Source organism: Neolamprologus multifasciatus, chromosome 4 (assembly GCF_963576455.1).
Source record: "Neolamprologus multifasciatus chromosome 4, fNeoMul1.2, whole genome shotgun sequence".
Taxonomy (NCBI): Eukaryota; Metazoa; Chordata; class Actinopteri; order Cichliformes; family Cichlidae; genus Neolamprologus; species Neolamprologus multifasciatus.
The window spans coordinates 14578734-14605206 of record NC_140442.1 but is presented as its reverse complement, the minus strand read 5'-3'; the positions used below and the strand labels follow the sequence as shown (position 1 = coordinate 14605206).

Genomic DNA, 26473 nt, shown 5'->3' with positions numbered 1-26473 from the left:
AGTTGAATATGCCATGGATCACTTTTTAACCCCCAGCCTTTTCCATCTGATTAGGCTTTGGCCATTTCTCCGATGAGTTCTTCCATAAGGCAACAACTTCAGCTGCTAGACACACTAAAACTATACCTTTCGCCACCTCCTGATCATTGCTAATCTATCTGAATATCCATTCAGATTATCCATGACTTTTAACTTTCAATCTTTCTAATCAAACCTGTTCTGGTCCACTCTATTTTTAATCCTCCCTATTTATACAGAAGGTTAATTGGGGATCAACTGGTCACTTTGATTGACTGCTCTCACCATTCTCTGTATCCAAGCAAAAACCTGTATCAGTTTGCTTATTTCTTGCAGAGAAAGACACAAACAGTGCTCTGAGGCAAAGGTAATGGTCCCACAAAGGACATGCGACTAACTTTTTGTAAAAGTAAATAGTAAGATCAGTAATGTATCTTGCTCAAAACAGGTCACGCAGGTAGGAATTAAGAAATAGTGAGCTGAAAAGAGCCTGGAATTTCTCTCCTTCGCACTCTGCAAAGCTGCAAGGTGAGATGTTTGTTGCTCTCCGCTCAGCGCAGGAGTGCGCCCAACTGCAGCGCGCCTCGCCCCTCCCATTCCTCCGCTTTAAACTCTCCTCTGTGCTCACCAATAAAGCGCTTTTTGTCCAGGGAGTCGGTACTTGAACGCATTCCTTGACGTGGAGGCTGGGGTACCTCTCCAAGGATTTCATGAAGACCGTTCCTTGTAAGTTTCATACGTTCACAGAAAGGTCTCTTTTTGCGAGAGCGCACGCAGGGGAACTACCAGGTTTGGAGTTATATCGGTGAAGTGCTCTTCTTGGATAAAGACACAAGCGCGACTGCGCTTCCAGCTTCACTTTTCCGAAGTTACGGGTAAGAGTTGACTTACTTATACTTACTTATATTTTAAATGGTAGAGTGAATATTGTTTTGTTTTGTGTTTTTGTGTGTGTGTGTGTGTGTGTGTGTGTGTGTGTGTGTGTGTGTTTTAGCTCTAAAACACTTTCTGCATGATCGAGTCCAGCTTAAAGACGCGTGAACAGGGATATATTGACAAACGGGGTTAAGTAAATGATCATTTTAAAAACATCTGAATCGACTGAATAAAATGAATGTATAACAGAAAAAAAAACACTCCAGCTGTTTGTCGGCTTTATTTCCTCTTTTAAGCACAAGCTGACAGTGGTACCGAGTTTTTCTCTCCTGTGACAACTTTCTTAACAAAAACTCACTCAAATAAACAGACTCGTGTCTGCTTTGCAAAAACGCGTTTTGCTTGTAATGTACAGTGCGTTAAACACAAACCTGTTTCTCCTGTAAATGCACAGCAACTAAGTGGAAATCTGAATTTTTTATTTTTTTTAATGGGTTATTTGCATAGATGCGCCGCTGAGTCATTGGATTCAACAGGTTTATTGGAGATGTGGGCTCCATTAATTCTCCAGACAACAAAACACGAGTTCCTTTATATTTGGAAAGCGCGTAAAAAACAAACAAACAAACCAAAAAACAGAACGTTTTTTCTGCAAAAAGAGCCGCCGGGACGGTAATGAGGCGGGCTGGTGTTGGACCGCAGGACGCCGTGCAGCATGCAAGAGCCGTGCCGAATGTCTACACCGCACCGAGCGGTGTCCACCGCAGAGGACAGCTGTTTTTGGAACCACACAAGGGGACGTCCCACAACACCAAGTTCAGCAGGACACGAGCGCTGAAACGGCTCCAATACGCACGCCACTCAAAGTTGCTAATTCAGTACATTTGGTTATTTTAGCATTTGGACGGCCATTGCTTTCAATGTGAAGCACAAACTGTTGAGGAAGTAAGGGCTATGTTTCATAGGAGCAGCATTATGAAGCATGCACTGATTAAACCTCAGATTTTGAGGAATTCCATAGATTAAAACACAACCATGTTTCATTTGTATAACGCCATAAGCCAGCTGCCAGTAAAAAGCTTACTGAAGCCCCGTTGCCATAGGCTACTAATAATTGGGCTGTCCATCAAATGCTGCTACTGTTATTAAAAGGGATTACATAACTTCATTATTATTTTTAACATTCTGCGCAATTTGACTTTTAGCTGAAGGCATTTCGGTGCAGAGACAGAAAAAATGAAACAGTTGCTCAGATGTGCGGAAAGGTAGAAATCTACTGCAAGTGTGCAGCAGAGCAGTGAGCCATGGGGTCACATTCCTGAAAGATTAAATCTCACAGTGATCAAGCCCACCAATAAACCAGCATCCAATCAAGTGACAGGATCAACAGGTTTAGACCAATCTCAGAGTGTCTGTGTCTGAAAATATGATCTCACCTTTCCAAATAATGTGCCAAATTAAACATACTAACGTTGATCTCACCAGCTTTCTTTCATCTGTTTTATTATGTGAATAGTTCCGAATACTCACCTGATCAAAAAAATATCTAATCTAATAAATCACAGTATATCTCATCACTTGAATCCTAAATTCAGTCCTCAGATGAGCATCATTTATAAGGCCCACACAAACAGATGCTGCAAATCACCCGATCCGTCCCAAGGCCAAATAAGCAGCACAAACTGCCCCAAAAGCCTCACTATTACCACCAAGTGTTTTCTCACAGACTATAATTACACTACAGGAGAAGCTAATGTGTTTCTGACAGTATAAAATAGTTGTAATCTGTTTACATTAGGCCAACAGAAATTGCAGGGCAGCCACAGGAGACCAATTATCCTCCACTAATGTGGAGAACTTTGAGGATAATGTGTGGAAGATGGCAACACAACAGCGCAACAGACTGTTTGTGGGCACAGCTTGGAATACTACAGAATGCAGAAGTGTGCTTGAATTTTTTAATATGTTAAGTAAGACTAAAAACATGTAGAGACTTGAAGCTTCATGTTTCAGTGACTGTTAGGCCTTGAAAGTAACTTGTTGACACAACCGTCTCAGTAATGAAAGAAGGATGATTACAGGAAGAGATAAACAAGGAAGCTGCATCTCTTCTGTGATGTAAAAATTTAAGTCAAAGACTTGCAGTTGTGCACGAGATACATAATAACCTCAGACTGATTATCCATGCTCCACTTTCCGGTATATTTATTCCCCTTAAGTGTCTGACTGTGGATGGGGAAGCGTGACTAAGGCGACCCCTTTGTTCTAGAATCTAATTTATACAATTAAGCACAGGCCTGCTGTCACACCACTGTGACAGTGATGTTGAAACCACAGGACCCATCAAGATCTGGTTACCAACGTTGTGTCAGCCTGTACCTTTATCTGTTATTTTTATTACTTCTGGGTTATTTTTTTTTCTTTTACAAAATCAAGGCCAGTGTTTCATTATCTGTGCAAAAGAGCTCGAGAGGGAAAGAGCGCTGATGTCTAAATCTGCTGCAAATGATGACTGACAGTTGGTGATCTTTAAGTTTTTTGTTTTGAGACGAGACAAAAAGATGAGCTGGACATCTTACAGTAGCATCTGCTGCCTATAAATCTACTGATTATTATAATGAATAATTCTTTTCTTTCTCCAAACTGTTTAAGAGGGGAAGGATTTCTCTTTTTTTAATGCCAATTAGCAGCAGTGGCTGAATCACCCTTCCCTCTGTATCAGAGGGATTAGAGGGTTAAAAGTCAGGTACGTGAGGCGAGGAGGCCTAGGGAAGGGAAGAGTGGACAGATATGGGGGGTAGAGGTACAAAAGGAGGACAAGAGCGGGGCAGTTACGCAGCGGGGAGGGAAAGGAGAGTCGACAGGACAGAAAGTTGGAGTAAGTGTGCAAATATGTGTGCGCGTGTTTATTTTTCTGGAGAACACGTGAAGCTGGGGTCCCATCGCAATTAGCAAGGAGTCTGTGTGAGCGATTCGAGGAGTGCAAATCCTCCTTCCGGGTGCCCCTTTTCAGGTGCTTCTCAGCAGGGGGTGGGGGGATTCTGCTCTCTAGTTGACAACTAAGAGCCGGAGCTCCTCCATTATAAGAGGCGTCTTAAATAAAACCCCTGGCTTCAAAGGCCTCAGCCTCAAACATCAATGCTGAACCAGCGGTATGTGGAGGGCAAACCCCAGCCCATACGCCTGCCAAGCTAAATTGAAGAAGAGCTTGCCGATGCATCCAAATGATGCGTTCAGAAGAACCACTTCAAAACCTTGCATAAATAGACGCACACATGCAAAGGGATCTGCGGGCTTTGGAGTGCCCCGGATTGAGTACAAACCCCAAATAACTGCTGTCCTCCGTGTCCATATGTCCACAGAGACACGCAGGCTCACTAAAGTCATATTTCACAGCTTTTCCCTATCTCTTGTTTGAAATGAACCGCTCATGTGATTAACTGCGCTATTTTTTTAACCTTTTCACTTGAGTGGAAAATCTGCAAAGAGGCAAAAAATAAAATCCCCCAAATTCCAGTGGAGTAGAGAGGGAGAGAGAGAGGCAGATGGAGAGTAACAGAGAGAGAGAGGGAGAGAGGATGAGAAGGAGGATGCTCGTCCCAAGTCACCACAAATTGCTGCATTTCAGTGAACCTATAAAAAAAGGAGAAACAGCTCTTAATCTAAGGTTGTAATTACTTCTGGCCAGCACTGTAATTAGGAAATGAGCCCTGAACCAGATTTTACTGGGCAAGAGCAAAAGCAAGGGCAAATGCACACGCGCACACAAGCACAGGGCTAAATTATTTGCCGCCAAATTAAAATTTAGGGTATTAATAACAAACTTTGACACAAAGCATTAAGTTTAATGTCAGCTGTTAATGTTTCACTAAGAAGTGCATGTACCTTTGGGTTAGTGTATGTCTGCCAGCAGCTTGGTCACCAAGTGTGTGAGACCATAGAAAGTGGTCACACACACTTTCATGTAAGCGTGTGTCGCTTACAAGGTGACACGTACGCACACAGTTGCTCTCTTTCATCGCACCAGACAGTGCTTTAGTCCGCCGGGTCCCCTTTTCCTTAAGGTCTATTTACACGGCTACCAGCAGACACAGATAGTGTTGTTATCTGGCGCTGTCCACCCTGATAAAGAGCCAGAGGCCTGAGCCTTACTCAGAAACATCTGAGCATGCATGCACATATGCCTGAAGACGATCGTGCATCAGCCTGCATGAACCGAAAGGCAGTTGTGACAGTGACAAATCTGTATCAATGACAAGTTGCGACTTGTCATTGATACAGATTTACCCAAGAAGAAGCTTCCAAGAGAGTCATATTAAATGCCAACCATCCAAGTAAAAGGCACCTGTTTATTTATTCCACCCAATTCTTTTAGCAGTTTAGCTTGGACTGATGTTCTGAGCTGCAATCTGGTTTATCAAGTTCATATTGAACATTGAGCTAACCAACTGTTTTCAGTTTTACGTGATTACTCCACAACAAAACGGTTCCAGTGTTATTGTCAGGCTGCTCAGCTCCCTCCTGTCGTACGAGAGTTTAAACCAGATGGGAAGGAGAAGAGAGGGAGGGAGAAAGAAAGAGAGAGAAAGAGAAACAGAGGCGACGAGGGTGAGGTGATATTTATGTTGAACAGATGAACACAGAGGAAGGAAGAAAATTACAGTGGAGAGAAAAGCTAAAACGTATCAGTGCTCCCAAAAAAGGAAAGAGGGAGTCAGAGAGAGATTGAATATCAAAGTAAGCCAATAATAGCAAAAAGAGGGAAAATAAGAGGTACAAAGCAGGTTAAAAGATACTACAAATGTTTTGGTAGCATGCAGTCTGCACTAATTAAAGACCGAATGTCTTTGAGACAATAGTGGAAGAGATTGTCTAAGCTATTAAGGGAAACCAAGACCAGGACACTGTTGTTAGCAGTTTAGTCTTTTACAGTCATGTAAGACGTTTAGCGGTAAAAGACAATTTGTATCTATTTTAGGGTGTCTAGTTCCACTTTGAAAGCAAAAACATTTACAGTTCAGCTGAAGGACTGTCTGAGAGCGAGATACAGTGACCTCGGGTAACAGATCCGTGGGTTGGGTCAGCAGAAAGGAGTCCCCGTACTTAACTTGGCAGCCACTCATGCAAGAAGCGCTTGCTCAGCCACTGCTGGATTTACCTGTGCGAATGTATGCAAATCACAGGGAAAAAACACCCACTGACCGCACACGTACGTTCACAAAAAAGCTTCTGTGCAGCAGTCCCACAGACAAATAAACACATGGATGCAGAGCGCAGCACGGGCCTCAACACAGGTCAGCGTGCCAAAGCCAGCCCTGCAGTGCAACAGGTTATTTTCAGATATAAACACTACACCCTTGACATGAAGGAAGCATGTGGCTGCTCAGAGATATGCTACACGCAAAGTGAAGTCAGGCTTCAGGAGTCGCACAAGCCAGGTATAACACGTGGTTTTGTAGTCACTCTGTTTTTCGCATCCACAGACTGTGACTCAGAGCTTAGATATATGAAAAATGGCTGCTTAGCGGGAACTTTCTGGAAGAGTCAGGCCGGTTTATGCTCTGTGGACAGATATACAATGCTGTACAGTACACAGAGAAAGAAAAGGCATGCTGTGTTTCTTAGGCAATTATCTCAGAAACCATTTTAGAACAGCATTATATCAATGAAAAAGAAAAAAAAACAACAGTTTGCCAATAGAAAAGAATGTTGAAAGTGCTTTTGGCTAAATGCCTTTCACAAATAAAACATCCATCAGGCACTCTTTAGGTTTTCCCCCAAACCAACTAATGTTTATGATCCTGTAATCACATTCAGAAATAACATCTGATACCAGATAATAGTCACAGAAAGCAGCACGAACATGAACGCACGCACAAATTGTGCTGTGGTTATGGCTAATGCAATGTTCACCATTAAGAAAGAAATGAAGAAAGCGTGGTCAGGTTTTGCCAGCTGATATCATAAAATGAAAAGCTGTTCTTGGCTTACAGTGGAAAGCCTAATTTTGCTCTGAAATTGAAATAAAAACCATTTGATTGAATGACAACATGCTGCACAATTCTGCGTACAGTACACAACTGCAGTCTATGGTAGATGGACCGATACAGTCCATCTGTAGTAGGAGATGATGGAGAAAGAGTGGTCGGCCCGCATTCTTCCTCTGGCACTCTATCATTTTCGTGTTGTTGCCACACGGCTCTGCCATTGCTCGGCGTGCTCCCACACTCGGGTGGAATTTACCCAATTAACAGGAAAAAAACTTCCTGTTTCACTTATGTGCTTTTGACAAGGCATGAAAGGGGGCTGGATTCCAAATAAGTAGAAAAGAGGCACTCGGAAAAATATTGCAACACCTCTCTGGCTTGTTTTTACAATTCTTGTGTTCCTTACAGGGAAAGAAGACCTGAAGAAGAATAGTGGAACACAACTGAAGAAACAGGAAGCATCTTCATGGGGTGAGTTTTAATTATATCTGAAAGATGTGGTCATTTTACTTGATATCAAGGTGCAAAGATAACTTACAAGAAGAAAAAATAGACAGAAAAGTAATGTAGTATATTTGGCACGGGCTAAATAATACAGCCCTGTGAATATTTGCACCAAGAAACCCAAACGGCACGCAGTTGGCGGTCTTTACCATGTCAACCATAACACTCTGCTCCCTCAATGGGATCCTTTCACACAGCTCTGAGCCTCTTAACAAGACTGGCAGGAGAACAAGAGCGCCTCTCTTAGCACACACGGCATTTAATAGATACAGTGAGGCTGTGTAGCGTTTCAGACAGAAGAAGAAGGAAAGGGGGGAATGGAGGAAGTTTGAAGTTTAGCATGCCGGTGTGGTTGCTGGAGAAAAAGGTAGAATAATGACCCTGTGCTTTTTGAAAACATTTTCTTAGTAACCTACATGGTTTCTGCTGTTTTGGCATTATTTTCAAATCCCCTCAAAGTCTGGTGACACCATCGTGATGATATTCCATCAATAATCTTAAAGTATTGCACAGGGATGAGTTTGCATGAAAAAGAAGAATGTCTGTTTTATCATTTAAAAGTTTTTGTCCTGATCAGTGGAGTCACCCCTCTCAGGAAATCCAGAGATAAACAGACAAAAAATGAACACAATCCTGTCGGTATGCAGTCTATCAAAAACAATGAGCGCTAAACTTCAGACTGGCCATTAGAATAGTCAATCTGCAGCTTTTTAATGTGTTGCTGTATCAAGAGCTAGTCAGCTTGTCTTGTTTTACTGTCTGACAGTGCAGGATTCACCTTTACACGCTCCTTCTGACCTCTCATTCTCCATCCAGCCTGTGTTGTGCTAGTTCTCAATGAGCTGTAACAGGAACTGTGTGGGCTTGTAAAGATACACACACACACACACACACACACACAGGATATGGCATAGCCTTGAGCATCTGGACGCACATTGCTACTTTCACTAATTGCCTCCTCCACCTCGTCCATCTCAGGGAAAACAGAGATGAGCCGAGAAGATTGGTGGAACTGAGTTCTTCTCCTGCTGCTTTTGGCTTGTAGAACATGCAGACATTCCTCAGGTCGAGGCTTCGGCTCGCTCGCTGTAAATTATTTGCTATGCAGTCAATGCTTCAGTGTTAAAACACACACTGACTCCATTTCTGCCATGATCCTGAAGTTTTAACATCAACACTGCCTTTGACTGCAGCACACGCTGACATCCTGCATACTTGTTTTTCCTGCCTTTTTCTTAAGCATTTACTGTAACACTACACACGTCTAGCCACACCTACACGCTCTTCGATACGAGGTAAAATATGGGTGTAAGCACATAACGAGGGGCTGAATTCAAGCCAAATGGGGTCTGGGTGTGAGCAGTCTCTGCTGGCTCTGTGCTTTGAACGTCCAGAAATGCCACAAGTCAGTGCACTCTTGACACCGCGGCAAGAGTCACTTAATATTGTTAATATTTTTACCTAAAAGCAAACATGTAAGAGCAAACAAAGGTGTTCCGGGATATTTATATACCGTGACTCAACCATACGTAAAGCCAGATCACACACACGTGTGAGCAAACACTTACACAGGTAAGCATTGTTCCCTATGTTATGGGTCAGCTCAGGAATCTGCTTGACTCACTTAATGACTAGCATGAACGACTGTGTCGATGAGAACAAGTAAACTGCTCTCAATGTAGACAAATTGCTACAATAACAAAGAATCATTTATGTCTTCTCTCTTTTACTGAATGTTGGGTCTTCTCTGGCTTTGACTAACCGAACACAGACCTACAAACCTACATTTTTTATACCAAATGCAAAGATCCGGGTCATAAATCACACTCTAATTTGAATGTGAACCATCCACTGGTTTCTACTTATTTCTCTTTGACATACAAATGAGATCAGCTGATTTATTTTCACATTATAAGAGGTATACTGTACACTGATTTTGATGGCCTTCTATACAATCTATCATTTAAGATAGATTGCAGCATTCGGCAGAAATGTATCCTGAATTGTGCATACTGACACCCTCTAGGGAAAAGCAGGCTAAAGGCTCACTTATTTACTCCTCCTCTGCTGTCATTACCCTCCTCGTCTCCCCTCCTTCATCTTGTTTAAGTGTTAGGAAACGCACACCTGCTGTGGGCAGCCTGCTGAGTTGTGGGTCACTGTTGATGTCTTAATAGACTGTTGCTGAATGAGGTCTTTACAGTCTCTAACATGGCAGAGCTCACCTGTTTAATCAGCTGTTGGCACAGGTAGCGTAGCATGTCAGTGTGGTGATAAAATGCTGGCTCACAGCATCCTATTGTGTATCTGTGGATTTTTTAAAATTTAATTTCCAGACATTGCAGTGGAGATTATGAAGTAATAATTGAGATGTAATGCATTATATTTAAGGAATGATATTGAATGGGGGGGCTGGTTCTCTAGCAAATTATGAAAAGGATTACATAGTTAATGAAATCAGATTTCCAAGAGACCAGTTTGAATACCCTTAAAAAATACTGGTTGTAATTTCTTAATAAACAAGTCACAGGGCACCTGAGGCTACGGAGGAAAGGCATGTCAACCTTGGGGGTTGGGAAAACTGTGCCGCCTGACTGTTGATTTGGCAGCCAGGCTCCCCAGCGCTGGCGCGGTGCCGACACAGGCAGCAGTTTCACAATAAATTCCTTTGTGACATCGTAATCAGCACCGACGATCTCCAGTTCACATTTATCTTGTGTGTGTGGCACATGTCTAAGTTGTATTTTTGTTGTTTTTTTTTTTAAAGGAAAAGACTGCAGGGAAGAATAACTAGAAAAATAACAAACGGTAACTTGTGGAAAAGGTAGGGGTGTGGGGTTAGGGCCCAGAAAAACAGGTATGGTGCCTGCCTCCGAGTGATGTTTCTGATACAGAAGAAAAAGCAGGACAGCTGCACTACTGCCACTATCTTTACGTAACAAAGAATTAATAATACTGACAAGTGAACGTTATTCAATCTGCCACTCACTCGACAGCAGAGACTACCAAATCAGCGGCTTAGCTCAAAGCTAAAATAGACAATTTATCAGTAATTCACTCGGCTCTTTTCCCATCGCCTCTCTCATTTTCTATATTGTCATAGTTGAGCAGTTAGAGAAGGCAAACTCCCTTTTAAGATGTAGCTTAAATACCAAATAAGACCTGTTATCTCTTTGCCCTCTGTACATCTCATTGAGAGAAATGTCCTGTAGTGCTCATCTTGTTGTATTATTGCAGACAGGTGAAAGATGTGTTGACACAGTCAAATGATAAAACTGTCATGTGCTGATCAGGTGTGAGTTTAAATGTATATTTCCAAGTCTGCATGCTGAACATAGTCTAAATCCTAAACTGCATTTTTATTAAAGAAGCTGATATTTACCTGTCAGCAATACTGCTCCCCTTAAGCTTCTGTTTACCATCCCCATTACTTTAGCCCGGAGCTCTCGTTAGTCTAATGAGCACGTAGGCTGCTACATAGCAGCCATGAGGCCTCCCAAGGCTGTTGTGGCAAGTGGAGAAGACATGCCTTCATCAGATTCCAGTTGTGTTCCTGTCAGCGACATGAACAAACCTGAGGGAAGCAAAAGGGGCAAACATAGGGGCAAGTGGAGTGCGGGGCGCAAAAATCACAAGGCTGAGACAGGGAATTTCAGAGATATTTGTGTGACGTGTTAAACAAGAGCACCTTCTGTTATAATGCTGTATGTGTGTGTGTGGCAGGGGGGGTTAGAGTAGATACTCAGATAAACAGCAGCAGCTACAACGGTTCAAACAATAAGAAGAAAGATGACACAGACAGGCGGATGGATAATATATGAGCGCTTACTCCGTCAGTACGTGTGGCATTGTTTGTCCAACAGGGATTGCCAGCCTGTCAGTCAGTCTGACCTGGAGGCACTCATAATCCTGCTTTGTGCTTGAGTCATACAAACAGGATAAAGATGAAAACTGTGTCAACAGCTGTACACAAAGTAGGGTCCATACCCTGATCTTTTAATAAAAGCAAAGCTTAAGAGTGGTTTATGTTAATTCTGGCCTATGCTTTAGTTTCTTGGTAAGTCTCCTTTAAAGTGATTTGTACTATGGAAAAAAAATGCAGGCTGGCTGGTTTCAGGTAGATAAAGGTCATAGTGGCCAGGGGACAAACTAGCATTTGTCATACCGGAATCAAATGAATGCTACTGAAGCAGACAGAGTGTCAAAGTGTGCACATTATTTTAGGCTCACTGATAGAACAGGTCCATCCAGTCGCTTTAAACCGCAAAACTTAACACACATGCAACACAGACACACCGTCCTGTTATGTCAGGTGTTTTGAGGACTGTCAATAGAAGTCATTCTGAATCACCGCCTGCTGTCAGTCACAGCTTGCTTTGGGTGTTTCTACCACACACTCCACAGATGTGTGGACAACTGCAAACAGGGTCAGCGTGCCAGAAAGCACAATGAAGTTTTGATTCTGGCTAGAGGCGTGGTTAGTCATGCACAGGATATGAAGGCGCAAGCCCAGACTTGGAGAAAGTCCAGTTTTTTGTGACACGAGGATGTCATATTTACTGTTTCCTGGTGATTTAGTACTCTTGGACTCAGGCAGTGACTTCTTCAATGGTGTGGTTTGCTGTTGTGTCTGACTGAAAAGACCAAGGGAGCAAGAAACACTGCAGGAGTAAACACCAAGGAGAAATAACAAAACAGATCAAAGCACAGGTTGTCGTTGGTGAACTGAAATCTGCTGTATCTGTGTAATGTGAGTATCCCATGGTGAAGACATCAGATAGATGCGTATGTGAGACCTCTGACTGTCTGTCTGTCCCCAAAGGTCACAGGGCAGGGTGCGCTGATGAGAGACTGGCGTCAAAGTCGAGACAAAACAAGTGGACCCTGTGTCTGAGACACAGAATAAGAAGATAATAGAAGACACAGCCTCAGTCAGTGCATCCTGTGTCTCCTCTCATGTGAGCTTTTATGAAAACAAAATTGGGTCTAGCGTCTACTACACCATCAGTCATATCCTATAGCAATAAAACAAAAGGAAATGGTCCACATTTCCTTTTGGAAATCGTAGTAGCTGACCTCTATGCTCTAAAGCTCAGAGGAGGCACAACTAGACTGCACACATGCCGCTGCAGAGATCCAGCTCGTCTGGTTTTGGCTGCCTGGCTGCCCACCTCTGTTTGTTTCCTTTCCCCTCTCGCCTCCTCTTAGGTAGGAGTGCGCAGCCGGCAAAGGCTGGAAGTTTGGCGCAGGTAACAACATTTACTCAGACACACTCCTGAGGTTTTGGGTTTCATGTTTCCCTGGAGGAGGAGAGAAAACACCTGTTGTGAAGATGAGGACTTGTAAGGCTCAGGTAGACACGGATGTAACTGGAGCTGGGTGTGTACCTGTGTCGAACAAGGCCTTTTATCTATGCAGTCTGGGCCAGAGTTACAACAGACAACAACAGAATAGCAAGAGAAGTGGAAACAGAGCCTGACCTCTGACCGCCAGGAGACACTCTATGCTTCATTGGCTCATTGGTTTTATTGTTCCATGGACTGATGCTATCTGACCAGATGAATGGAAGAAATACTGTTTGGCTTTCAGACTTTTCTGTGCTAGCATTTGCTGTCTTTATTTATATAGCATCTTTAGTTTTCTTTCTTCTGCCACTGGAGTCAGTGGCGGGCTACTATTATTCTCATTTTCAGCTTCACACATTCTCATTGTTGGACTCTGCTAGAATAGCTTTGCATGATTCATAGATGAAAATAATCTGTAATTATCTTATACTGACCCTTGTAGCCATGTGTAATATAACCTAAAAAATGTAATGGTTTGTAAATGACAGAAAATAGGCTTGAAGTTGGTGTCGTGTTTATGCACAAATTTTTTTGCCTATATATCAAGGATGCTGCAATGAGTATAAATTTTTCCTACCAGTGCTTAGAGCCCTGGTTTTAACATAATTTGATCTGAAGTTGCCACACCACCTAAGCCCTTCTGAACTGGCCACGCTGGCCTCCTCAGTCTCCCTTGCAGCTGTATTTTGCAACTTCATTCTTAGCACATTAAGACAGATGTGTTACACCGAAATGCAAAATGTAACTACTCAAACACAGAGCTGCCACACAGCGCTGAAGATATACACAGTTTTATGTGAGTGTTACTATTCTACTACCCTCCCATTCACCCCTGGACTGTATATTATTGCTCTCTTTCAAGTTCTCCAGCTGCAGGCTCTAATTATTGCCTCACATTGTCGTAATATGCAGGCACGTTTCGACCTATAAATCCGAAGATGAAAAGAGCCGCTTTAACACCGATATTGAAGCGGCTAGTTGAGATATAAATCACAGTATGGAACGCTTAAAGTGTAGAAAGTTGAGAAAAGTGCATCATTGGTCTGTTATTAGGAGGCGGACCAACTACAACCTGACTGTTTATGAAAACATCAGCCCCATCATTCAGCACTAGCAGAAGCAGATGTACAATGGGTGAGTTAATTCCCTTTTTTCTTGTGGTAAGGCTGAAATCAGTAGGAAGCTTTGTTTGTAAAACTGCTACAGAGCCTAACCCCCTCCGTACCACTACAAAGCACAGCAGTGATACTGTGGCTTCAAGAGGAGTATTACCAGTGACAAACTCAGTAAAACAATCATTCTTCTCTTGTTTCACATTCCCCTCCCTTCCGCCTGGCTTGTTTGTTTTCTGTCTTCTTGATTGACCCTGATGTAAGTGCTGCATTAGCAGAGCATATTTTGGAATGTGATCTGCCTTTTTAACAAAGTTACGACTGGCTTCACTTAGATTTTAACGCAGCTGAGCCTTGATCTTAAGAGACACCTAATCCTTTTTTGCCTCGTTACAATTTTACCATTATTTGTGCTGACAGCACACAATGATGAAAGAAAACAGCCAACGGCTTTTGTGTAAGCAGAAAATCTTGCTATCCTGTTATGATGCTAAAACCTCTGAGCATCCCTTCACTGAGCGTTGATGACATCAAGTGCTGCGCTCCTTGTGCCACCGTAAAAATGTGTTTTCTTATCTACCATAGTTCAACAGGTACAACCAGCATCAAAGTGACAAACAAAAAAACGTGTTGGCTCATAAACAAATATTTCCTGCATTTCATGCGTTCTGGCAGTCTTGCGTTAACATAGCTGACATTGTTTGAATTCATACTTAAGCTTTGTGTTTCTGGTGTCTGAACAGATGTTTTCTCTCTCCAGAGCTACATTACATGCAATCTTGTCATCAACAAATATTCTACATAAGTGTTTTTTTCCCCCTTCAGCTTCATTTCTAATTATCTCTTGACCCCTTTGTCACGTTGATGGATAGCCCCACATTATTGTAGATAACATCCATCTGGGACACTGCTGACAGTGGAAAGGGACAAGAACATGAGTGTGTTTGGAGTGTGTGGGCTTTTGCCTTCTCATAGATGGAAAAGCTGCAAAACCAGAGAGGGAAAAGATTGACACTGGAAAGGATTATCATGTATGACTAGTATGAATTTGAGTATGAACCAGCTATAATAAGTTAGCTCAGCTTGTAGAAATAGTAAATAGTATATAGTCTAATGTGCATACCACAAGCATTGTTTCCTTAAAAGATAAGGAACTTTTTTATTGGAAGCCTACGCTCTGCATTGAGCAGCCTTATCCTCTTACAGTAACTTGGCATGTTGCTCTCTGACCCGGCTTGCCAAATTATGCACAATGACGTGTGACCAGCCTACACTCATACACACCACAACTTTCTTGTTGCCTTCATTACCCCTCAGTGTTGGCCTTCGGCTCTAAAGATAAAAACTCTTGACACTCATCCAGCCAGGATTTAATTGTTGAAGCCCACTTCAAAGCCAGGCCTTATTCACCCTGGTGCCCCTGCTGACAGAAACCCGCTCTCGTCTTCACTGCTGCTTGTGTTTTCTTTTCTTCCTTATCTTGAAAAGAAAGAAAAACCTGGATAAGAAGTGAGAGGGGGAGAGGGGAAAATGCTTTTGTTCCTTCCGTTGATTTTTCTTTCTAAGGCTCTAAGGCAATGCTTTCCCCACTATTATTACGCAAAGATGTTCCCAAAGTTTTTTCTTTTGTGTGTGTGTGTGTGCTTTCCTCTTACTGTTTCAGGCTCTTGGGTGATATGTGTATTAATCAGCCAACATGTCTTCTTCTAGTATGGACCAGAAACCTGAACTCATGCATAAAAAACCCCCCACAGAAGTAAGCACGATTATTGCGTGACAGACAGACAAGGTCACATTAATTCAATCCATTGTCAGTTCATAAACCTAAAATAAGCTTTCTTACTTTTTCAAACTCACCGTCTGTCTGTCTCAGAAATATCTCAAATGCACAGGGGAGAGAAAAGGAAATTACAACTCAAGGAGAGAGAAAGAAGGCTAAAAGGGAGGGAGGAGGGCCATTCCTCAAAATTTTAATCTCTCTTTCAGCCCTCCACCTCCACTCACAGGAGGCAGTCAGTACCAGAGCATATTGGATCAATGCTGCACTGACGCCACAACTGCACCTTATCTTAACCTCCGATCTGCATAAGCCACACATTTGAAGGGAAAGAAAGCAGGCAAATCTAAACTATCAAGCTACAGCTCTGTGATCTGGCTATATTCGCTGGGTAAATTCCTCCCCATCCACCTCCACCACAGTTTCTCCTCCATTGGGTTATCAGATGTGCCTGGCCCACTTTGGAATGAGGCACGCTCAAATAAACACGTTGCCCCGGGGAGCTACGGTAGAATCGCCACGATGAGTTTCTAAGAAAAATATTCACAGTTTTATCTGCATAGCTTACTCTTCTCTCAAAGCTGCCTTGATGTTGTTGTATATTCTGGCAGCGGACCCCTCTACCCGTGTCTGGCACTGATATATTGTAACAAACTGAAGTTCCGCTATGTCCAGAAGGAATAAGAACATTTTTTGGACAACTTCTAACACTCAATATACTTTTTCTACATTTTGAAGAAGGTTAAAATAACGTATGTGTACCCTCTCTGATACACACGCCTGAAACTAAAATGCAGCACCCCTGCACAGTGATGCTATGAAAACTTGAAACCATCTGCATGCATTCCATCTGTTGTTTGATTCTCCCCATCCTCTTTATCTCCTGTTTATCTTCCCAAATCCTTTTATTTTTCCTTGCTCTACACACATATGCAGCACAGCAGCTACACTTTATTTTCCCCCTTTTTCATCAATGCATCCATAATTTCTGAGCCTGGTCTCAAAAAATGAGTCTCCAAGACTATGTCTGGCCTTTGGAGTTGTGCCTCAAGTATTTGTTAAGCAGAATATGAATTTCTGAACAGGTGAAAATAAACTGTACATATCACCTGTTTAAGTGAGTGTGTGTATTTAGTCATAGCCGTCAGCAAGCTTATGTGATGATTGCTTTCAGCACGAGATTTTCCAACACAGAAGGCGTCTAACTTTCTGCATGGCTGACAAAGCTGGACACTGTTTCTATCCTGTTAGCAGGTGCAGACTCTAAAAACACGCTAGCTGTTTTGCTTAATAAACCTGTAAGGTTTGAGCAGGTTCATGTCATTAACATTTGGCTGAACAGAACAATAGTTCTGCCTTGTTGGAAAGAGTTGGCAGTGGGAGCTCAAGCCTATGCCATAGTTGCTTTTAGTTTATACACTGGAGAAGGAAAATAAGAGATGGGGAACTCTTTCCAAGGAGGTTGCAATTTCAAGGAGGAGCGGAAAGAAAAGTATGCCAAAAGGGAAGGAAAATAAATGCCATAGCTGTGGTGTGATGAGATGATACTCGCCCTTCCTCTGGCTCACTGATGCAGCTGCCTTGATCTCCTCTCCAAGTTCAGACATTGGATACAATGACTTTTTTTGTGCATGTTTTATTAAAAGGTGAAAAGAAAGACCAGAGCATGATATTAAAAAGTTCTTAAATTTTACATCTACTCTTTTGCCACAGTAACATTTACCGGGCCTAAAACGTATACTTTGTATTAATGAAACAGCAAAAAATGGCTAATGATGCCTACTGTATGAGTCAATTAAGGAAAACAACAACAACACTTGATTTTAAACCCTGTATTTAATCATAAATAGTACAAAGACAACAAATGCTGAACCTGTACCAGAGATTATGAAATTTTTATACTATTTATTTAATTTAAAGGAGATATTTTTCACATATTAACATGTAAGTGTGGAAAAAAAGAAAAGAAAAAGAATAGAATCAAAAAATAAAACACACAATAATTTATTTGGCTATTTTGGTGAAATGAGGAGTGACCCCAGTTAAGCAGTGTAAGAACAGTGTTTGTGTAGTGCAAATAACAACTGCATCATTTAAAGCCCTAAAACACACTTTTTCAAGTAACTAAAATTAAATAGTGATATTAAATAAAGTTGACTGCTAAAATCATCAAAGGTGGATAGTGTTGCCTCTTTCTCCAAGGCTGTCTGACTTCTCTATTTCCATTCAGTCCTCTCTGCCTCTTCACATCCCTCTTCTCCTTTGAGTTCTTTCAAGCACTGTGTTGACACTTCCAGTGTATTTGTTTTAAGGCCTGGGCTCAAGTGAAATGGCTTTGAATCACTGTAATATATCTTATTGATGTTCTACTCTCATCAGCAGCAGAACTCCTCCTTCAAACCCAGTTGGAGATGTTTATTAGACATATATAACTAGCTGGCAGGCTGTGTATCAACAACACGGGAAGTGTGAGTCATTTACATCTATGGCCAATTCTTCACAAGCGGGTGTAGCATGGGATACATTATACACACAGACACACAAAGGTGACATGATTATATTAAACTGAAGATACTCAGGCATGGATTTAATTGTTCAGAGGACATTTGTCTGTTTCACTGGCTCTTGAGAAACAGAGAAACACACTTTGTTGCAGACAAATAGCGTGTGGTTGACAGGCTTCAGTGCCAGTCATTAGCATAGGGAGGACTGTTAACTTTAATCCCACAGAGTGTACGGTGCTGTGTTGGCAGTCTAGATCCAAATTTAAAACTGTGAGATCACTGCATATATCTTGCTGCACAGACTATTACATAGGCAATGTCTTTTAGCCAGAAAAGTGTGGCAGGGTGCCATTATGTCAGCTTTTCACAGAGTATGGCATCAGGCTTGAGACTGAGGTCATGGACACAGCCCTATTGTTTGACCACCTTTGATCATTGGCTGCACATAGTTAAAGCCTTTGATAGTAATCTGGCTTCATGAAATTCAGTAAAGAGCACGCTGTGAATCAATAACTCACTCAAGCCAATTTGGAAAATCTCTGTTGTTCTACATGCCCTTAAATGTATCTGACCGATGACAAAGGCCATAAAATGTTTATATACTGCTGTTGTATCCTATTTACCGGTCAGTATTTATTCTTTATTACTATGAATGTTTATACAGTTGACTAATAGTTTTTTTTTATTTTATCTTGTTTCAGGCTGAGCATGGAGAGAGTCAGCACCATGAAGATCTTTCACATTCCTGTGATCCCCTTTGTGTTTCTCCTCATCCTTCCTGATGGCATCTTTTCTAGCGAATGCCCAGTAGGTTGCAGCTGTTCTTCAGGATCCATTTTTTGTTTCCAAAGACGTTCCTCTACCATGCCAAAGGGAGTGGACCCATTCACAAAAAGCCTCTACCTGTTTTCCAATGGGATTGAAGGCTTGACAGCTGAGGACTTTAATGGACTACAGAACCTGGACATGCTGGATCTCAGTCAAAATAAACTAACCCATCTTCCCAATCGGGTGTTTGAACCTCTGATTTCTTTGCGAAACCTGGACTTGTCATCCAACCAGATCACTCACATTTCAGAGGAATGCTTCCACGGTATGAAACTGCTTGAGCGTCTTTATTTATATAGTAATCACATCAAGACTATCCACCCTGCAGCCTTTAATGGCTTGGAGCACCTAATTGAACTCAAACTGCAGGGGAACCAGTTGACATCCCTTCCAACCCTCTCAATGTCTCATCTGCTGTTGCTGGACCTTCGCTTTAATACTTTACCCACTTTGGGTCCTTCAGACCTTCAGACCCCAAACCTTGAGTCACTCAAATTGGGAGGTGTGGGGCTTACCAGTCTGAATGAGGAGCTCATAACTGGTCTGAAGAATCTCCATGAATTGGACATCTCAGAAAACAAACTCGAGTCTTTTCCCTCAGTGCTTAAAGAGACCCCAGGGCTGATTCACCTTAGCCTGGCTGGAAACCCAATGGGTCCTGTTAAGGTTCAGGACCTGCAGAACCTTGGGGAGCTGCAGGAGTTGGACATAAGCAGCCTCAGTCTGCAGGGCCTCCCTGAAGAGTTCTCCCAGCTATTCCCCCACCTCAGAAAGCTCACACTTGCACAAAATCCCTTCAACTGCCTCTGCAACTTAGCATGGTTCCCGAGATGGCTCAGAACCCAGAGCATCACCCTTGAGAAAACAGAGGAGACCCGCTGCCATTTCCCACCTATCAATGCTGGAAAGGTATTAGAAAGACTGGATCATAGAGATTTTGGCTGTCCTACCACAACCACTGTCACCACTAGTACTGTAAAAACAACTACCACCCAGCCTGCTCTAGTCACTACCTTCCCAACAACTACTAAGGTAATTCCCGCTCCTCGGGCCAGTGACAACCCCACTGAAAAAGAAGGTGATTCTCCGGACCCCCCTGTTCCTGCGTCCCCCAGTAGCAGCATAAACCCAGACGAGGAGAATTTCTGTCCCTCTCACAACTGTCTGAATGGGGGTACTTGTCATTTGGACCAACGCGGTCAGGTAATGTGCACCTGTCCACCTGGTACCTCTGGCATGTACTGTGAAATCCAAAACCATCACCCACCTTCACCACCTGTTGCAGAACCCCACATACCAACTGTCACTGCAGACACACTCGACATCAGCTTGCGTGAGATAACCGGAACTTCTGTCCTCCTGGACTTTCATCGCTACACTGAAAAGCAGCCTAACATCCATGGAATCCGTTTAACCTACCGCAATCTCTCCGGACCAGATCGCAGACAAATTCAATTCAATCTCCCTCCAACCTTGCTGGAGTACACACTTAATGGCCTGAATCCTAACTCCACCTACATGGTGTGTGCCAGTCCATTAAGGTCCCCCAATGGCATAGACAGCGTCTGCACCGAGGTCCATACAGCCCCTCGAATCCTTAGAGGCACTATTCCACTGGTTGAGGATCCAAAGCTAACCAAAATGCTGGCCCCTGCAATTGTGATCCTGCTACTTCTTATACTGATAGCAGTAGCAGTGGGAGTGGTATGCTATCTTCGCAGGAAGAGGACCAAGGGCAACCTAGACCTTGACTGTGATCCCTCCCAGCTAGAGTTGGATGGAGTTAAAGCTGGCTTAGACAATGGGCCCCTGCCTCAAAAGCAGTTACAACTTATGATCCCAGAACCTGCTGTTCAGAGTGGAAATCAGGAATATGAGGTTTTACTACTACAGGATCACTGTATGTCAAATAACAACATATCTTTACATAAGCCTTCCTGCTTTTGACAACTGCCTTTTTTACTACTCTAATCCCAATGAGGATTTTTAAAATGTTCAACTTTGCCCTCCTAAGTAAAAAAAAACAAAAAGAAAAAAGGAGCAGCTACTGCCGTTGTGAAAGTGGAGAACAAAGTGTCAGCTGACCAACCAGGAAACAGGAAGATGGACATATATTGAACTTCCTGGTTATTTCGTTGTCTAAGCAGACGTTAAACAAGTTCAGAATTTGCTTTTGGACTTCAAAAAGCATAAAATGTGCTTTTCACTCCATTTAAAGGCTGCATATTTGCTTGAATGCAGTCAGGCCCCATGGTGTGATATGATGCTGGAACTCGTGTTTTTTTTTTGTCATTGACTGAAAACAGGGTTGAGAGACAGAATCACCTCATGCTCTCCTTTATCTGTCCATAAAGGGGTGTGGACTAAAATGGGGTTGTGCTGCCTTTCCCGATCACACCAGCCCAACTAAAACAGTCAGCAATTTTTTTTGCTGAGTGTAACTCATCAGTACTACCCCACAATGGGATCAGTGCTTGCTTGCTGTGAATGACCTTTAAGACACTAAATGAAGTTGTGCAAAGAAAAAACTGATGCCTTTATTGTTTTATCTGGCTCTGAGACTTTGTTATGTATGTTTGTCATGCTTTTTTTTTTAAATATCTGTGTCTATTATTTTTTTTTAAATTGTGCAACATTGTGACTGTTAACAGCCCTCAGCACCCTCCTCCCCACCTCTTGTGACTAACAGACAAAACAGCAGATTAAAATCTTTGAAGATTAAAACTCATTGGTACCAGTAAAGTCAATCAAAGAGCTTTGCCCCCAGAATATCAGACAGTCTAAGTAGATGTGAGTCTGGACAGAGTCGAGACTAAATCCCCCTTCTCCATACTGGAGCCCTCAGCCTGCTTTGCCACCACAAAGAGAGGAGGTAAGCAGGATTAGAAAAAGTACAGAGGGGAGCAGTTGACATACCCCCCTCTGTTTCACAGGTAATTACAGTAAAACACTTGACAATACGCAGCAAAACTTCGGATACCTTATTTATGGTTTATAGTCACCGTTTTATCCCTCAACCAAAATACACTTAAAACATACTAACCGGCCTGGCTGACAAAAAGTAAAGCAAACAGTGGATGTGTATTGTGTTTCCCTTGATTAAAAAATAGCCTGCATGTAACGCTATGCACAATTTCTCTTTGGCAAGCAGGATCCCGGTTTTGCTCATTCGTACTAAACGAGACTATGAACAGGCACAAGCCAGAATGCAGTTAACAGAGTGTTTATATTGTTGTGAGACTAGCAGAGATCCACTGCATGACTGCTATTATTACAGACAGGTCAGTAAGCTCCAAAGCAAATTAATGAGAGGTGCATGAGGGGGTGGAGGTGCGTGTATGTGTGGATGCGTATGTGTGTGTGTATGTGTGTGTGCAGATCTCTCATCATCAGCGATAATGCAAGTACATGTTCTGTCTTGCACAAACACCTGTATCAGTTAAACCCTTTATGTGCCCACATGCCTGCGGAGGTACTTAAGCAACTCCAATTAGGCAAACACACCAAAGACACCTCTGTGAATGTCTGTAAAGTTACCTACAGTATTTCCAGTGTACAGCTAACAACTCTATGCTAACGTAAGCGTCTGGAGAACCCACGATCATGTGATAAAACTGGAATATTTTTTTCTGTAAAATAGAAAACATTGAAGATCACCACAAGTATTTTCGATGTGATTGTTAATTTTTCCCTGTTTACTTTGGGAAACCCTTTGCTATTATGTGTTGTTTATTTTTTACTCTGTGAACATCTTTGTACAAGTGGAAAAAGTGATATCATTAAATGAATATCCAAAAATACAAATCATCCTTTTTGTATTTCTTTCTATACATTTTTGCTGGTGTTTATTATTCTTAATGGTCTATAGCTGCCTTAACATTTACAATCAGTCTATGCCACCTTATTGGCAAACAACACTTGGCGTGTGCCTGCCAACCTTTTGTTGCCATTGTCATTCACCGATCATATTCCTAGCTATATGGCCACTAGTATTATTAAATTAAAAGAAGCTCTGTTTGTTTTATTATCACACTTTTGCTTCAGTCTGAACACAAGTAGAGTGGCTACAGCAATACAAACACCACAAAGTGCCACTCCTCATACCCATAGAGCACCATTGGGAATAGGTGGAACAGGAAAGCTATGCTATAATGTAAACACAGAGCAATATAGATGGCAACATAGTGAATCTATGGCACAAAAGATTTAATGCAGTTCTAAAGGCAAAAGGCAGTAAAACCTAGTATTAAGACGTACCTAATAAAATGGCTGGTGATCACAGACATATTATGTATGTTCAGCCTCAGTCACACAGACCTAGAGACCTATCAGAGACCCCCTATAACAACCACTGGTCACAACCTGTTGGTGAGTGGTTGCGGGCTGTTGCTAGGTGATATGGTCACATAGAGGAGATCATTCGTCCTCAAAGTAAAGGTTGCGCTCAGAGTGAGGCACAACCTTACTGGTTTGTATTTCACATTTTCAAGTTTAAGTACAGCTTGCTGTGTGTTTGCGAGTCAAGTCGGTGAATACTGTACATTCCTAGTACAGCGTTCTGGCAACGAACAAGGCGACTGCAAGGAGTTTTTTTGTGCAGCACCCTCTTTGTTACCAATTTCACCAGACATCAACTACTTCAAACTGAACTGGAAAAACATGTTTTTCATCATTCAGTTTTGGCAATATCTTTGAGATCTTTCACTCTAGTCTAGATGTCAAAGCGTCGTTGAACAAGATACTGAACTCTGAGTCCATTTACTATTTAGAGATAAACTGACTTCAAGGTCAGACGTTTGAAGAAGCTCTCTCTGTTATGTCTTTGGTAGAGCATTTGTTTCGGGTTAAAAACTAGAATGGGTAATAATGTGAATCCTGTTTTTTTTTTTTACTTAATAAATTTAGTTTCTGTTCATTCTTGATCTTTAAGGTATGTTCTAAGGTTTTTGCTTGCCTACATTTTATCTTGCAAGGTAATCTTTAAGCTGAGCCTGATGTTTCCTTGAACATAAAACAATGATTCCCATTCTCTTCCTCATAATGAGAATTATAGCCTATTCATATGACACCATTATCGGATTGGTACCGAGTACTGGCAGATATCTCAAACCAGGGTATCTGTATCGGATGGTAAGTGGAAAAACATTGACCGTGCAACCCCTTCTACAAACTATTGAATTCTTTCTGCTGAATCCAGCCATAATCCACTACCCAAAACAAATGTTTATAACTGTTTAATGTCTTTCAGTGCACGAGAGGTCTTGGAATTTTTCCTTGCCAGCAGTGTGCTGAAGGCAAAATGGAAATAAAGATTATGATTGAAAACAGGCAGAGGAAGGTAATAAATGGATTTAACCATTATGACTGACTCACTAAATAAGTAAGCGTTGTTTGCTAACCCGTACAATAAACAGAACTGCCCACCCATGTGTTTTATAGGTAGGATGTTGGTATGGGGATTGATGCAGGATGCAAGCACACACCCCCATACCCACAAACAAAAGCACACTGGCCCATAGCTGTGAGCGGTTGGTCCCACGCTAACAACACAAACACATAAAACAGCACCACTCCTGTCATGCAGGCACTATTATATCAATTTGCTCAGATGGCACAAACTTCCTGGTGGAAAAAAACAGAGGAAATAATGCAGAAACCTAGAGGTTAGTGGGTTTTAACTGTTTTTTGTCCTTTTAAAGCCGTTTTAGCCACCATGTTTTTTTGAGGTTTTCAATATTTATCCAAACTTCTATAGACACATATTTTTTTAAGGTGTAAAGGGACTTACCGTCTTTTATACGAATAATTATTATTGTATATGTGCAAGCTGCAGTGACTCAAGGTTTGAGAATTGGATATGTAAGTAAATAGGAAGAGGTGGAACAAAGGAAGTTTCTGTGTGTGGGTTCTCTCCTTTCCTACTGTAGAACAGTTCCTCTTTTTTCCCCCTGGCTTTAAAGGAAATCTGGTTCCTGGACAAGAGCCAGTTTTGACACTCACTCAGCCCGCCCTGCTCAGTGGTCCCTACTGCAGTTTTGTAATTTCAAGAGACTCTTTTCACACACACACACACACACACACACCCACACACCCACACACACACACACACACACACACACACACACACACACACACACACACACAAAAATCTACATTAAGTTAGCTTTTTTCCCCTCTTCTATTCCTTTTCTTGGCCTTTCTTTTCCCCACATTCCCTATTTTTTCTTTCTAATTAGTTTCCACATTCAGGGTTAAGAAGAGGCAGCCAATGACAAAGTGTTGGAGCACGGGGTCATGTGGCTGCAGGCAGCATTTGCCTTCCCTCGGCACTTTACAATCTTTAATTCAATTGACCTTTTCGGTCGTTTCTCTCCTCTCTCTCTCGCTCAGTTTTCAATTTTCCAAATATCCCCACTGCCCACACGACACATCTGACCTCCCAGTAACCTCAAACCATCTCTCGGACATCAGTCTAGATTATTTACAGTCAGCAGTTGAGGAAATGAAATTATTGACAAAAATCATAAGATGAAGCATTCAGCCTATTATAACCAGCAAAGAAAAAGCAGATAAATAGCTGACTGATATCTTCAGTATAAGAACATCTATACTGGTGCAAAGGTTACTGCTTTAGTAATGTTCATCAGCACACACAATGTGTTTTTTCATTATCAGAGGAGAGAGATTCGTAGTATTGCTGAGCTGTATTTCGTTCCTTGTGATGCTGGTGTGTGGTACAAAATAAAATTGTGGCAGAAGAGAGTAAAAGAGCAAAGAGGGAAAAGAAAAGCTGAGCAGGGAAAACACACGACCACTTTGTTTTTGGATCCAGGTTCTCCAGCTCTAGTTTTTTGGCTCTCTGCACGCTTCTTCTCCTGCCCCACATTCCACATTTCCCTCCTCTAAATCTTCCTGAAAAGTACTAATAACAGATGAAGGCTGGTGTGCCACTGGTTCCTCTCATGCCATACTACTGTATGCCTGTTCCAGCAGATGGCCTAGCTGCTGCTCTGACAAAAAAAAAAAAAGCAATGAGGAGAGAAAGAAGGGAAAGTCAGAAAGAAAGAAAAACAGGAAAAGAAAGCAAAGGAAGAATTTGACTTTGGTTAGTTCTTGGCAAAATACATCAGCAGGCACACATGTGATTCATTTCACGTGCAGTTCGGTGAATTATTAGAAATAAAAACAAATGGCAGCCTGATTTCCCGAGTACAGATATTTCTGTCCATGCTAGGCTTGTCATTTGTGTCTCTTTCAGTCATCGTCTCACCCTCACAGGAGAGCGCTCACTGATCCTCCATATCATTTCTACAGTGGATGGACAATGCAAGCTGGCAGTTAATGTACAACAGAGGCAAACGGGGGCTCTACATTGATTTAAATATGGATTTACATATAGCAAAACCCTGGGGCCGTGTTCATGTCTTTGGGCCCCCAGATGTATATTTGGTTGCAAGCATTTTAACTCTTAATTTGTCAATTTATCAATTATGGAAAGAATAGTACTTTTTCACATTCACAT

At 42.1% G+C, this 26473-nt stretch overlaps 2 protein-coding genes across 3 annotated transcripts in view; one reads left to right on the top strand and one right to left on the bottom strand.

Moving 5' to 3' along the window:
- The window catches only part of coro7 (coronin 7), a 107972-nt gene that overhangs the window by 30124 nt on the left and 51375 nt on the right, over window positions 1–26473 (bottom strand). The window lies entirely within an intron of this gene.
- Window positions 526–25075, top strand: vasnb (vasorin b). Of its 2 annotated transcripts, XM_085157912.1 has the most exons (3): window positions 526–893; window positions 7290–7352; window positions 18825–25075. In XM_085157912.1, exons 2-3 carry the CDS (start codon window positions 7348–7350, stop codon window positions 20896–20898), a joined length of 2079 nt encoding a protein of 692 aa, XP_085014038.1. In that variant the 5' UTR covers window positions 526–893; window positions 7290–7347; the 3' UTR covers window positions 20899–25075. The 2 variants fall into 2 exon arrangements, with proteins under 2 accessions (XP_085014038.1, XP_085014039.1); XM_085157913.1 differs by having other exon boundaries at window positions 526–7352.